Genomic DNA, 16,474 nt, shown 5'->3' with positions numbered 1-16,474 from the left:
GAGATATCCCGCGGTCCTAGAAGGTTATAGTGACGCAAATTGGATATCTGACACAAATGATTCAAAATCCACAAGTGGTTACGTATTTACCATTGGTGGTGGGGCTATATCATGGAAGTCTTCTAAGCAAACATGCATTGCTCGATCCACAATGGAATCAGAATTTATAGCTTTAGACAAAGCTGGAGAAGAAGCCGAGTGGCTTCGAAATTTCTTAGAAGAAATCCCTTGTTGGAATAAGCCAGTGTCCTCAATAATAATCCATTGTGATAGTCAATCAGCAATTGGAAGGGCACAAAACACTATATATAATGGTAAGTCTAGACACATCCGTCGTAGACATAATACCATACGACAATTGATCTCTAATGGCATTATCTCCATTGATTATGTAAAATCAAAAGAGAATCTAGCGGATCCACTTACAAAAGGTATACCGAGAGATCAAATGAATTGTTTATCAAGAGGAATGGGATTAAAACCCCAAAATTAAATCTTGTAGTGGATACCCAACCTAGTTGACTGGAGATCCCAAGATCTAGGTTCAAAAGGGACAACTAAATTACAAGATTGGTAGAAACACCTTGGAGAAAACTCCTACCTATTCCTATGATAAGTGGTGTTACCCACAAAGGGGTATGAGGCTAGGTTTTACCTTTAATGATTCCTAAGATATACTAATACGTATGTTGGAGTATAGTGGGATACTCTCCTAGGAGATCACCGGCGTAAGTGCGAAGTGTGGCCGCTTCAAATATGGAAAGCACTCGCGTAACCAAGCGGTGTCAATGGCCGAAATGGACCCAACAGTGAGAACATAATGAAATGTTAGAAATGTTATTGTGTGAATATAATTGTCTTGGTTTACACAAAACGGCGAATAGTTCAAGGCATCACGTCCACTAATTGCCAAGTAAATCCGATTATATCTTACTAAGGAAGGTTCAAAGCCAAAAGCTACCTATCCTGATGCAATAATATTTTGCTAGAACGCTATTTGTCGAGTCAGCATAGTCACATGCATTAATTTTCATTCATGTGGGGTTTGTTAGAAAAATGAGTTTTGTACTCATTTAGAATCGATAAAATAATTCGAACGAGCTACGTAGCGAACGGAAATATTTCTCGATTACCAATAAGGGTGAATGAGAAATTAATTGAGTTCAAATTTTATCGAATGAAAAGATTGAATCGAAAGGATTATATATATACATATATATTATTATAATATATAATATATTATTATATTATAATATATTATTATATTGTAATATTATATAATATATATATATATATATATATAATTTATTTTATAAAAATAAAAAATTGGAATCACACGGCCATATTTGGCCGTGTGATTCAGTGAATGTGGCGCCTCTTTCAAGAGGCGCCTATTTGGTCTTGGCCGAATGGCCAAGATTGGTTTTGATTCAATGATATGAAGTGGTGCATCACTTAATGGAGGCTTTTCATTTTCTATAAATAGCACATCTCTTATTTGCATTCATTGCTCATTTTCTCTTCTTCTCCTTCTCTCTCAAGTTTAATTCTTTATGCGAATTTTAAGCACTAGCGCTTAAAGTTCAAACTTTCAAGATATAAAATCTTGAGTTTGAATTTTCTAAGCTTATACGCTTAATTCGAACTTTGGGATTAAATTTGAGAGTTGTCTTCTAGTTTTGAGTTTTTTAAGCATTTGCGCTTAAATCCAAGTTTTGCAAGATATAAACTCTTGGAATTGGATTTTTAAGTTTAACGCTTAGAATTCGAAATTAGAAAGTTTGCATACCATCTTGATAGCGTTCTAAACATCTCAAGTTCGTGTGGCTTTGAAATTTGTAGTGCTACTATTTTAAAGCCGTAGTCGTTGTATCTTGGGAAACGAATTGCCAACAACCGTAAGCATCGGGGCGGGGCAATATCGTTTTAAGGAAAAAGAGTCAAACTCTTGCCTCGACTATTTTTCTACTAGCCATTTGGTTCACCCATTTCTATCCCGAGATTTCCCAAATCAAAAGAATATCATACCAACAATATATATATATATATATATATATAAAGACGAGCATACTTCCCCTAAAATATTATTTCTTGTGAACAAACACCATGTAGTTTAAGAATGTCTGCGTGATATTCGCTTTAGAGGTCACGTATGCATGATATTTTTTTATATCGTATGAGGTATTTTAAAATTATTTTTTAGAAAATAAAAAGAAAGAGTTTCCAAAAACAATTAATCATTATATCGTAGCATATTTTATAATCTTTGAATTTATTTCAAGAAATAATATAAGATATATAAAACATGGTAATGTGTGATAATGGGAGCCAAATAACTACTCAATTTTATTGAATTAAAATTATTCAAGTTTAGCATAAAAAAGAAGAAATTTGATTTTCAAGGGACAAGTACTGTTTGTCATGAATTGTAATCATGTTGCAATCGTCTCTTCGATACAGTGAAAATGAAATTAGTCATATTCCTTAAAGATTGAGCATTTAGATGAGGCTAAAATTTTAGGTTACATCCCGCATTTTTTGATTTTTTTTTTCAATTTTAGTCAATTTTTATTGAGATTGTTGATATGACAATAATGTCAGCGTCACATCAGCTCTACATTGGTGCTACATCACCGTCACGTTGAAAAAATGAATAAAATTATTAAAAATAATATATGCGGACTGAAACTAAAATTTGACAACAAAAATGATCAAAACTACAAAAAGGCAAAAATAACAGACAAAAAACACAAATTTTCATTTATAAATTTTCAATTAACACTGATGATTAATTGAGGAAGAAATTAATATATTATATTACTTTTTGCAGAAGAGGGTGGTGATGACGAAAAGTGTGGAATACATGCCCTTTTTTCTCTCGTTTTTCTTTTTCTTGAATGGAGGGATTTGGACTTTTTATGCCGTTCTTGCGCAAGATTGGTTTCTTGGAGTAAGTTTTCTATTATGTTTTCTACATACAACTATTTCGTATTCGTCCTCGCTTTACGAAAATGATTAACCCAAGTTGCTATAAAAGTCCATTATAAGCCATTATAAACTCATTTTAAATATTTCAATTTTAAGATGTGAGACATCACAATCACCTCTTCTTCAGAACGCGACGCCCTAGTCGCGGTCTGACCCCTCGATCCACCAGCGCCGAGAATCTAGAGGTGGCTCCTACAGGTTCAAGAGGTGGTTCCTGTCATGTATCACTTTTCCCCGTAGGTTCAAGAGGTGGCTCCCATACACGTAGCACTTTGTCCCGCATAGCACTTATTTCCCGGTGTTCCATGCCGGTGACCAGCTCTGATACCATTCTGTTACGCCCCGAGCCCAGACCCGCTGCTGCGTGACTGCACAATGGGCCCCTATAGCAATTATTTCATATTCGTACTCACTTTACGAAAATGATTAACCCAAGTTGTTATAGAAGTCCATTGTAAGTCATTATAAACTCATTTTAAATATTTCATTTTTAAAATATGGGACATCACATTCCTGGAGTCGGTAAACGAGTCAAATCACAGCGCTAGCGTATAGAGCCTCAGTGTTGTCTCGGGTAGTAAGAACTAATGATTTATAATCATAACCACAAATTTATCCTCTCGATGAATGATAACCACTTGTAAATTCCGAAGGAGGGTAGTTCGGTATAATTATCATATGACTATCCATCTGCATGTTTGGACATCTTTATGTCCTTACCAAGAAACACAGAACACAAACATCACATGTGCTAGTTTCGAGCTCAAGCAACTTTTATCCATGTTTTAAGGGTCTGAATCGACTAGGAACAAATTTAGATTATACAGTGTTTACAAATGAGTTTCAATATCGAATTACGATTCATTTGTATTAAAGTGTAGTCAAGGTCTTTATCTATGTTGATCACATGAGTATACAAATAAAGAATTAACAAACTATGAAATAATGAATTATATTAAAATTGATATTTCGGAGAGTTTTTTCATTTATAATTTTTTTAAATGAAGGAAAGCTTTTTCTTTTTTCAATGTATATATAACTTTATTTATTGATTTTTGTTTAAGCTACCCCGAGCGAGTTGAGCCCGATCGACACATTACGAGGGAGAGCTCCCAGCCCCTCTGATTTTAAATAAATCAAAGTTTTTTCTGGTTGGGTTTTGGGTGTGAAAAGAGTGGTCTTCAATGGGCTAAGTAAAATATGGCATTGTAAAAAAATGGAGGCCAAGACTAAAGATCGGTCCATTATCATACAGTTGAAATATGCAAGATTTATATAGCATATACGAAATTATTTTTTGACACGTCTTGAAATCCAAAAAAAATAGGAGATATTATTTTGTTTGTAGACAGCTGGGTAGGGTGGTAGAGGTCAGATGAGCAACTTAATTTAGTGCCAAAGGAGAGTTTCTTTAATTTGAGAGAAATCAAGACGGTATTTATGAGAGTTTCTGGTAAGCATTTCTTGCATTCTGCTTCACTGGAAGTATTTTGCGGTATTCGTGAAAATCAACTTTTGCTTAAAGTTGTATAACTTTAATTTTATCTAAAACCTAGAAGGAAAATTGAGATTTTTTTTCTTTTTGTATTTTTTTTGTTAATGATTTTAAAGTTACAATTTGACATTTGAATCTTTGAAAAATTTATCATATCCCACATTTACTCTCAATTTTTATAAATATTTTTAGAGATTTTTTTTAAAAAAATATTAAATTTTTTATATATGAGTTTTAAAAAATTTCAAATGAAAATCATAAATTTCAAAATCACAATTTATTATAAGCATTTGATATTAAATATTTTTTATAATTTTCATTTTCATTTTTTTTTAAGTATTTTGGACATCTATACAAATTTTTTCATTTGTTTTTTTTTTTATGAAATCTTAAATAAATTTTCAAGCATTCACCTTATAAAAAGTGTTAGGTTAAGTGTGCATGAATGAGAATAGTACCGAGAGAAGTGTCTTTCAGGAAATTTCTCATACATCAAGTTGTTGACATTGCACCGCTTGATCTAGTTGGTTAAGTGGGCCCGTAAAAGAGTGACGTCAGATTTTAACGGATAATATTGTCTCTGCTAAGGACAAGGCAGATGGTAGAGAAAGGGTAATGCTAATATCAAATAAACACGAGACAACACCAGCAGATAGATATGCACCTCACGGGATTCATGGGCCTAACAACCTGACCTATTAGCACACAAGTAGATGCACTCTGAACTGCCACAAATATAAAGAAATAAAGTAACACCTTGTTTAACAGCTAAATCTTCTGGCCTTGTGGTAAGAATTGGATCTTAACAATTGGTATCAGAACGAGATCATGAGTTCAAGTCTCCAATAAAGCATATTTATATATATTTTAAGAGGAATCTTGGGTTAAACGTGCATTAGTGAGAGTAGTACTGTGATGGATAATCTTTTGGGAAGTTCTCATGAATCAAGCTATCGACGTTGCACTATTTAATCTGGTTGGCTAGACTGGCCGTAAAAGAGTGGCACTATAGATTAACTCGTAATACTATCTGTAAATATTATTTTGTCCGACAGATGCTAAAAATAATAAAATATCAGAATAAGATTAAGAATAGTAAATTTGTGTTTTGTCAGAATTAAATGTTGTGCCAGTTGTTACAACATCTCGGACAACATCTACATGCAGCAGAAAATTAACTTTTATAACACAAATTGACTTGAAATAAATAGATGGACAAGATTAAATATGCACAAGTATAAATACTTATGCGGTGCTTTATGGCAAAAATGAATCACTAGAAAACCAACAATGTTTACACAAAAACCTATCACTAGTGATTGTACCAAAAATCAATTTACTCAACAAGTTGAGAGAATAAAAGCTCTCTAAAATAAATAACCAAAACAAAAATAAACGTAATCAAGAAAGCAAAACTTGATCTCGGAAACCACTATCAATTAGATGCAATCTTCAGTCAACATCGTTACGGATGTTGTCTATAGATGTTGGCGACATTCAGCGCAACACGGGAATCACCACTCCAAATAGCAACGGCTTCGAGAATAATTTTACTCTGCAAATCTCTGCTACGTGTGTGTATATATGGTCGATATCAAAGCAGCCTTTATCAATGAGCTTTACCTCTTATTTATAGGTGAAGAATCATATCTCCACAAAGAAACCTAAAATACAAGGAAAGTGAGAGTTTTATTAGGAATAAAATCTTTTTTAAACACTGATACCATATCTCTTGAATTATGATCTCATTATCTAAGGAAGGAAAAATCATATTAAATATTTGCTCAATCAAATCAACAAGGAAAACTATATTAGGGAAATAAATAAAATATATCATTTAAAATCGAAATATTATTTCCCTTCAATCTCCCCTTTCTTGGACAAAATGAGATCAAACCCATTTATCCTTGTTAAGATCAAATCAACTCCCCCTGAGTTTTAGATTTTCTCCCCCTGAATAAATTACTGTTTGCAAAGGTGTTGTTAGAATTGTTGGCAACACTTGACACAACACCTGAACCAGTTTCACCAATAGTTTAGAAATAGACCAGGGCAGAGATATTAGCAAAAACAAGAATACAAACAGAAACATTAATAGACAATTAAGAGCAGAAATAGAAACATTTAAACCGACAAAATCTAAACATCACCATCTTCATCCTCCTCATCCTCAGTTTCTTCATCCTCACTGTCCTCTTCGTCTTCATCATCCTTGGTCCCTGACGGACCAGCACCAGTTTGATCATCTCTCCCTTTTTGTCCATGAACGGCCATTTCTAACATGACACTGATGGCAGCAGCCAAACTCTCATAGTAGGCCAAGTCGGCCTTAGCTTGGGCAATTTTCTTAAGAGCATGATCGAGATGGGCCTGGGCACCTGCTACAGTAATCTTCACATAACCAGGTTTAGGTGGTCGAGATGTGGAACTAGGAGGCGAGCCGGTAGCAGGAGGTACTGTGGTAGAGGCGTTCTGAGAGGTGCCTGTGGTAGTCGCTGGAGGTGATGCAGACCAGGCGAGGTTTAGCTTTCGAGTGCCTTCGAAGAATGCAGGGGCAATCTTGAGGGGTTCCCCGAGATCAGAAAGTTGCTCAGTGATATCCCTAACAAAACCTTGTTAGATCAGAAGTCCATAGATCAGACTTGGGTATGGGAGCTTCGATGATTTAAGACCACCATTAGCATACTGCATGACTGTATGGAACACTAGTTTCCCGAAGTTGAAGACCCCATTTGTGCCAATGGAGTATAAGACCAAAGCTTGGTGTCGAGTGACAGCAGTGGTATTTGTAGAGGGTGTCCAGTTTCGTACTGACAGCTTGTGGAGCACGAAGTAAAATGAGGTTAATTTTGCTGCGGATAACTTCTGTGGATGGGTTGGAAAGTGAGTAACTAGTCCCCCAGTGAGAGTGGAAGTTACTAGGTGAATGTCCGGGGCAAGACCATCTTCATCTTCGGCAGGAGTCTGATAATGTGCATTGATGATTGTAGGATTGAACTCATAGATCTGGTTGCGGACAACCACTTTCCCATACTTTGCAGATCGTTCATCACCTACACCAGGTGTAAGGTTCGCGTAGAATTCTAACACAGGCCCTCGACTAAACGGCGTGACTGCAGAAACTGTGGAGAGTAAGGAGCAATGTTTCAGGAAGGTTATCAGATTATGCCTCTCAAAGGCATCGGTGTCAACATTCCTCTCTTCAATGAGGTTTCGAGTGGCATAAATATGCCACTGGGCATTGGCGTGCTCAGTGTAAAATTTTGCAGAGAAGGTGGAGTTCAAGTCATATGCACTGAGGTCAGTTCCGTCCTCAGTGTTGTCATCATCCTCGTCAACTTCCTATGCAACAGGTGCAATTTCCTCAGAGAAAACATCTTCTTCGGCAACTTTGGCATTGGAACTGCTAGAGTCAATAGAGTCTTCAGTTTCTGGAGGAGCAACAGGAACAGCTGAGGCTGTAGGTTTCTGATGTTTCAAGTTGGCCATGATTTGGCCAACATGATTTCTTCAACAGTAGAGGGTGAGGGCTGTTGTGGAGGAACAGGGGTTGTGCCCTCATCAGATTCAGCGGTTGTGATGTAGGAAGAACTACTCTTTTTAGGCGGAGGTGCAGTCGTCTTGCGAGCCACAAACTCGTAGTTGGCATCATAAGAATCATCCCCTGAGGAGTTTTTAGGATCAGCAAGGGATGGACGGCTTGGACCTTCTCCTTTGCGACGGAATCGCTTTGAGGTGGTCAAATCAGGGTTATACCCTGCTTGTCTTTTGGAACGGCGAACTTGATGGTGCGGAGGTTTGAACACTTGAATTATTGGTGGATTATCAACATCAAGAGCATTTCCCGGTTCCCCTGGAGCGATTACTTCCAGTGGTGTGGGTTGATCTTCTATAGGAACAATTTCAATGGAGGGTTCTATAGGAGATGTCGTGGCGGATGTTGGTGAAGGAGCGGCAACACTTTCACGGTATCTCATCTCACTTCGTATAGCGTGAGGATTGTATCCCTTCCTGCCATGTGCACGAGATAAGTTCCAAGTAAGGAGAAATATCAAAAGATTTTGCGGAGAAGGAAGTTTTTCAGAGAGAAATAGCGTAAAGACGGTACGGAAATTCGAGAACCAATTAGGCAGTGTAAAAATGAGATAAGTGTGAATGGACAGTGCAACGGTAACAAAATCAAACAGTCAAATGAGCCCAAAAACGGTAAAACGAAATAATTCATTCCACTGAATTTCTCCCAACGGTAAGAAGGTAACGGCACTGTTTAAGAGCTTAACACCTTTTCAGAAATTACTGAGACAATTTTAGACTAACAACTTTTCAAAATTTCCAGAATTAACTCCACATCAAACTTTAGCACCACTAGAAGTCAAAGATTACACGAATTCGAAATATTGCAGAAATTGGATTTTCTAAGAATTTGGACATACGAGTTTCCTTGTGACCGAAAAAAATTCACACTGTTATGTTTATGCATGACTTAAGGGTGCCTAATAACAGAATGTAACATAAATAGAAACATGTGAGCAAATATGAGAGATGTGTACAGATGAAGTGTTGTCACAAATGTTGGCAGAATCGTCTGACAACACCCACAATTCCAAGACATTTTCCAATTTTACTTCAAAATGATTTAGGAATTTTCTGAACATAAGAGTGGCAGCTCCCACACTAGAAGAACAGTCTTCATTGGACTCCTCTTGGTAGCTTTTTCCATTTTCTCCTATTTTTGTGTTACCATTTAGAAGGGTAGCTCTCACACTTAAAGTCCAGCCTTCATTGGGCTACTTTATGTAGCTTTTTCTATCTTTCCTTCTAAACACAGACCCAATATAATTAGTGATTATATTTCAATATCTCGGGTTACTTGCCACATATTCAGATTCAGCAGTTTAAAGTGATACACAATTCTGTTTTTTGCTATGCCAAGAAATCAGATTATTGCCAAGATAAAAACAGCCCCCAGAAGTGCTTTTTCTATAATCTAAATCCCCAGCCCAATCAGCATCTGAGAACCCTACTAGATTTGAGTTGGTTTCGTGTGTATACCATAATCCTAAGTCAATTGTTCCGGCTATGTATCTTAGGATACGTTTTACGGATTTTAGGTGAGAGATATTAGGATTAGATTGGTATCTAGCACACAAACAAACACTAAACATTAAGTCAAGGCGGCTAGCAGTCAAGTACAAGAGACTTCCTATGATGCTGCGATATAGGGTGTTGTCAACATCTTCGGCAGCATCGTCTTTGGATAATTTTTCATTTGAGCCCATAGGTGTCTTCATGTGCTTGGTGTTCTCATTAGAAAATTTCTTTATCAAATTTTTGGCATACTTACTTTGGCACAAAAAGATGCCATCATGCATTTGTTGATTTGTAAGCCAAGAAAGAAATGTAATTCGCCAACCATGCTCATTTCGAAAGTAGTAGACATGCTTTCAACGAAATTATTAGCATGCTTTTGGGATGAAGAGCCGAAAATTATGTCATCAACATAGATTTAGCAAATAAGGATATCACCTTTGGATTTTTGAATAAAGAGAGTTTTATCTACCTCACCTCGTTTGAATCCAATTTTGAGTAGGTATTCAGTCAGTCTGCCATACCAAGCACGAGGTGATTGCTTCAAGCCGTAGAGAGCCTTTTTCAACTTGTATACATGATCACGATTATGTGGATCTTCAAATCCTTTAGGCTGTCTAAAATAAACTTCTTCACACAAAATCCCATTCAAAAATGCACTTTTAACATCCATTTGAAACAATTTGATTCTCATAAAGCATGCAATAGCTAGCAAAAGTCGGATAGACTCAATGCGGGCAACAGGTGCAAAGGTCTCATCAAAATCAACCCCTTCAACCTGTGTGTACCCTTGAGCAAGCAACTTTGCTTTGTTTCGAATGATGTTTCCTGACTCATCAGTTTTATTTTTAAAAATCCACTTTGTTCCAATTACATTGCCATGGTCAGGAGATGGAAATAAAGTCCAAACATCATTTAGAACAAACTCCTCAAGTTCATCATGCATAGCATTTATCCAAAACTCATCTTTTAAAGCTTCGTCGACATTTTGTGGTTCAAATTGAGATATAAAGCACGAAAATCTTACCTGTAAGTACGTAGTACAAGTGCACACCTGTCCAACCATTTTTCGGTAGTCGACTTTATCTTTCTTCCTGGTTTGGACATCTTCACGCATTCCTCCAATGATTTGAGATGATGGATGGTTCTTTTGGATTTTGCTTGGAATACACGGTCCATCATCTGCTGCCTCATCATTGTTGTGAGCATCTTCTTGTGGTTTGATGACTTCAGTGTCACATGTTATGCCAGATGTTGCACATCTGGGGCAACATCTGTATTTTCCAGTGAGGTTCTAGTTTCCAGAAGGTCTTCAACGTCATCTTCAGCAGTTTTATTTTTGAGATCTGCACAATCATCAAAAACAACATTAATTGATTCCATAATAGTCCTCGTTCTTAGATTGAACATACGATAAGCACGACTATTAGTAGCATATCCCAAGAAAAAACACTTATCACTCTTTGAATCGAACTTGGCAAGTTGATCCCGGTCATTCAAAGTGTAACATACACAACCAAAAACATGAAAATATTTAAGGTTAGGCTTCTTTCCCATTATGATTTAATAAGAAGTCATGGTTGAACCACTTCTTAAATAGACCCTATTCGATATATGACATGCTGTATTAAGGGCTTCTGCCCAAAAGCGCTTTGAAATATTCTTTGAAGCTAGCATCACCCTTGCCATTTCTTGCAAAGTCCTGTTCTTGCGTTCGGCAATGCCATTTTACTGTGGGGTTTTTGGTGCTGAAAATTCGTGTGAAATACCTTTCCTGTCACAGAAGGATGAGAAGGATATGTTTTCAAATTCTTTACCGTGATCAGTTCTGATCCTTCTCATCTTTAAATTATGGAAGTTTGAGATTCTTGTGAACAATTGTTTAAACACATCATAAGTGTCTGATTTCTCCCTAATGAAGCTAACCCATGAAAACCGTGAGAAATCATCAACACACACAAAAGAATACTTCTTACCTCCAACGCTTTCTACTTCCATGGGACCCATAAGATCCATGTGCAGTAATTCCAGACAGCATGTTGTCCCAGATGTTGGCAACACTGGGTGCGACACGCGCGTCTGTTTTCCTTTTTGACAATCTCCGCACACATATGATATTCCAGATAAAAGATTAGGCATACCTCGTACTGCATCGTACTTGCTCAAGTTATTCAAGGTTTTGAAATTTGCATGTCCGAGTTTTTGATGCGAAAGGTCAAGTTCGGTGATTTGCACATGTTTGCGAGAAAGTTTCTCACCTATTTGATAGAAATTATCCGAAGACCTTGTACCTGTCATAATGCACTTGTTAGATTCATCAAAAACTTCACTTGTATGTTTATCAAACTTAACAAGAAAATTATCATCACACAATTGGCTTATGCTTATCAAATTTGAATTTAATCCTTCAACATGAAGCACATTGTGGAGCTTTGGTAGTCCTTCAACTTTCAAAGTACCCTTTCCAACCATTTTTCCTTTAGCTCCCCCTCCATATGTCACTCTGTCACATTTTTGTTCAACATAATCGGTGAGACATTCTCGTGATCCAGTCATGTGGCACGAGCTTTCACTATCAAAGTACCAATGACCTGCAGTGTTAGTTTTTAACGAGGTATAGACAACTTTACAGTGCGTTTTTACCTTTGGTACCCAAATTTGTCTTACTGTAGGTCGATGGTGGAAGATGTTGCGGTAAGTGGTAGACAACATTCGGGGCAACATCCGACTCGACTTTCGATTCATACGATCATCCCTGAGTTTAAAACAGTAGGGCCTAAAACATTAATGTCATACATACATTCGTTTTCTCTTCTTAGTAACAGATGCAGTGGGTTGTCTTTTCGGTGGAAGGCTTTTGGTTGAAGATGTTGATTGTGGCGGTGTGAATGTTTCAGTTTTTCCTTTCACAAAGACATTGGATTTTGAAGATTCAACAGTTTCATTTACACTGTTTTTAAATCCTAAACCCTTCTTGTCATCTCTTCCCATTGAAAGAATGGTTTCAAGTTTGATGTGCTCGAATGAAACTTGGACAAGATTTCAGTTGATTTTTGGAGTTCTTCTTTGATCTTTCCAAGTTCCATTTCCTTTTTGCTCAAAATTACCTCAAGTTTGGCAACTACGGCTTTTAGATCAGTGTTCTCCTTCACAAGACTTGAGTTCAACTTGTTTATTTTGGTCCAATCTTCAAATAACTCTTCATAAAGCTTTTGCACACTTTCAAGAGTGATGTCTTCATCATCAGCTTCTGATTCATCATCTCCACTCAAATTTCCAGAAGTTGTGGATTTCAAACATACTGAATTTTTGCAGATGTTGCGGCCAGGTGTGGCAACACCTAGGGCAACAACTAAAGGATTCACCTGCAGCAAGCAATTTTCTGTAAACAGTGCAGTCAAGGAGGTTTGACTTTCTTCATCAGTGGATTTCTCCTCAGCATCGGATTCTTCATCGCTGAGAGACACATTGTAGCCTTTGTTTTTTCGCAATCTGTTAGCACATTCATTGGCATAGTGTCCAAAGCCCTTGCACTCTCTACACTGCAACGAATCATAACTTTTTGAATTGTATTGTCCCTTGCCTTCATTCCTTGGCTGAAATTGTTGCTTGGCAGGGTACTTTTGTGACTTTTCAGGTGCAGGAAGGCTAGGAAAGTTAGATGGTTGTGCATCCTTATTTTTATCTCGGATTCTTTTCAATTAATCACCAATTTTTTTGTTTTAAAGGGGATAGAATCCTCGCAGAGAGCAGAATCATTGACTTCTTGAGATATTTGAAGGAGTTCATTGTAGGAGTCATTTGAAGCTTGGAGTGCAATTGTCTTCCCTTTATCCGTCTTCTGCATGTCCAGGTTCATCTCGAAAGTACGTAATGAACTGATAAGGTCTTCCAATGCCATCTTAGAAGTTTCCTTAGCCTCATCTATTGCGCAAATTTTTATGTTGAATCTTTCGGGCAGAGAACGGAGGACTTTGCTAACTAAACGCTCATTGGAGATAGCTTCTCCAACACTGAATGCCCTCATTAGAAATTTCCCATAGGCAGCGATCGTACTGGAGTATGTTCTCAGATTCTTCCATCCTCGTCATCTCGAATTTGGAAGTAAGCATCCTTAATCTGGTTCGTCGCACACTCTCAGACCCTTCACAGTGAATTTAGAGGATATCCCATGCACTTTTAGCCGAAGTACAGTTTGTGATTAAACTGAACATGTTCATGTCAACCGATGTGAATATAGCATTCAAAGCCTTTGAGTCGTGGTTCGAATTTTGCACTTCATCAACAGTCCGGTCAGTTTCAGGCTTTGGTTGTTTGTCCCCCTCTTGATCTATTATGACTGGTGGAGTCCATCCATTGATGACACGCTGCCATGCCCGTTCATCTAGAGATTTTTTGTAGTATCTTATTTTGACCTTCCATAGGCTGTGTTGGTACCATCTAGAACTGGTGGTCGAAGTGCTGCGCTTGCAATAGAATTGTCCATTTGATTAGTTCTATCAAAGAAAAACAAAAACCAGAATCAGCACTTAGTATATCAAGAGTAGGCTCTGATACCACTTGTAAGGATTATTTTTCCCGAAAGATGCTAAAAATAATAAAAATATTAGAATAAGATTAAGAATAGTGAATTTGTGTTTTGTCAGAATTAAATGTTGTGCCAGGTGTTACAACATCTCGGACAACATCTACATGCAGCGGAAAATTAACTTTTATAACACAAATTGACTTGAAATGAATAGATGGACAAGATTAAATATGCACAAGTATAAATACTTGTCCGGTGTCTTATGGAAAAAATGAATCACTAGAAAACCAACAATGTTTACATAAAAACCTATCACTAGTGATTGTACCAAAAATCAATTTCCTCAACAAGTTGAGAAAATAAAAGCTCTCTAAAATAAATAACCAAAACAAAAATAAACGTAATCAAGAAAGAAAAGCTTGATCCCGGAAACCACTATCAATTAGATGCAATCTTCAGTCAACATTGTTACGGATGTTGTCTATAGATGTTGGCAACATTTAGCGCAACACGGGAATCACCACTCCAAATAGCAACTGTAACGCCTTGACCGGTTTTAATAAAATAATAGCAGAATTTAAAATTTTCTAAAAAAGAAAGAAGGATTTAAAATACATGTCAAAGTATAATCAAAAGTATATACACGATCAATCAAATGATACAACAAAAATACAAAATATCATTTTTGTGATCATGTCAAAAAGCTAGCAAAATAGCATTCTTCCTTGCTTCTCTTATGCATATGACTCCGGCCCACAATCAACGTCCCGGCTCGTCACTCTTATCTGCATCACATGAAATAACTGAAATGAGTATAAAACTCAGCAAGTGGAACTCTTACATAGCAATGGATAAATAGCATACTCTGAAAATCATAATTTTGAAAACATTAAATACCATCAACTCTGAAATATAAATATCATAGCATGAATAATAATAACGACGGTATTTCTCTTTTCTCTGTTGGATTGATATCTATATAGTATCTCTGTCTCTGTACCTATATTCCATCGATGTAAATCAATAACTCTGAGAGATAAGCCTATGGTCGTTGATCAACTAATTGCATGCAATCTCTGACTATGTATCTATCAATCCAATAAATCATTTAAACTCTCTCTTTGGCATTAAATCAAACACTTTGAAGACTCTATTCTCTTGTATTCCCTTTTTCGCAATTGAGACATAAGATGCCTCCATAATATACAACAAAGTGTATCAATACATAACATGAATCAAATGAAGGAATATCCAATTAAAATCATTGAAACACCATACATATATTATCATGTGAGCACAAGGAATGAAATTCCACTTACAACAAATAGAACCTTTGAATATAATCTCTTGATACACAACCTACAACAATAAACCAAGTATTGCACCATTATCATCTCAATAATCACAAACCATACCATTAAATCCATAAAACCAACACAATCAACAAACCCAATACTTCTCCCAACACCAAAACCAAGAAATAAACAAACCCATAAGCTTACCTTAGCTCTTAGAACCCACAATAACTTTTCTCACACTACCAAACTCCAACAAGATGCTAGAATCAAAGAGATGAAGTGAAAGGAAATGGAACCCTAGCCTTCACTTGAGCTGCAAACCGAGAGAATGGAGAGAAATGAGAGAAATGAGAGTAACTCTACCATTTATATCACTTAAATCTCAAAAACACGCTTCTACTGTTCACCGGCCACGGGTGCGCCGCTTTCTTCACCGCGGGTGTGCCATGCTTTCGGCAATTCATCCAAAACTCCAAAAATGACGACCGCGGGTGCGCTGCAAGATTGACTGCGGGTGCGCTCTGCCTACTAGAAAACAACAGAAACTCTGAAGCATGAGGAGCGCGGGTGCGGTCCCTTATAGACCGCGGGTGCGGTCACCTTTGTAGCCAACAACCAACTTAATGCGATAAAAAAATCGAGTCGCAACGTCACTTCTCTTCAAAATCCGGCAACACTCCCAACAAGAAAGTTGCAGCTCTGTATCTTATCTAACCACTACAATCAGCCTCATACCAATTGGCTCAACATACTAATTACCATGAATTAAATCGCAACAACGCAACAATAAATCCGTAAAACAAGTACAACCAACATTACTATAAATCATAAATCACAACTTTTAACATCAAAACCATAATTAAACTTAACCAATTAGTCAATAAACATACAAAATCTTAAACCGTACCGTTCACCAGGCTTGGCTTTTACAGCAACGGCTTCGAGAATAATTTTACTCTACAAATCTCTGCTACGTGTGTGTATATATGGTCGATATCGAAGCAGCCTTTATCAATGAGCTTTACCTCTTATTTATAGGTGAAGAATCATATCTCTACAAAGAAACCTAAAATACAA

At 36.8% G+C, this 16,474-nt stretch overlaps 1 protein-coding gene across 3 annotated transcripts in view; it reads left to right on the top strand.

Annotated features, from left to right (window-relative positions):
• Positions 1–16,474, top strand: part of LOC140830057 (bidirectional sugar transporter SWEET17-like) — a 50,514-nt gene that overhangs the window by 16,889 nt on the left and 17,151 nt on the right. For 2 of the 3 annotated variants that reach the window (XM_073193342.1, XM_073193338.1), the window contains exon 5: positions 2,831–2,950. The exons of the other annotated variant lie outside the window; for it this stretch is intronic. In XM_073193342.1, the coding sequence (XP_073049443.1) occupies positions 2,831–2,950 (120 nt within the window). The remainder of the gene's footprint in view (positions 1–2,830; positions 2,951–16,474) is intronic. 3 annotated transcript variants of the gene reach the window in all.

The sequence above is a fragment of the Primulina eburnea genome, chromosome 1 (assembly GCF_022965805.1).
Source record: "Primulina eburnea isolate SZY01 chromosome 1, ASM2296580v1, whole genome shotgun sequence".
In the NCBI taxonomy this organism is placed as follows: Eukaryota; Viridiplantae; Streptophyta; class Magnoliopsida; order Lamiales; family Gesneriaceae; genus Primulina; species Primulina eburnea.
Note: the sequence above shows the minus strand (reverse complement) of the source record. Positions and strands in the feature narration are given on the sequence as shown.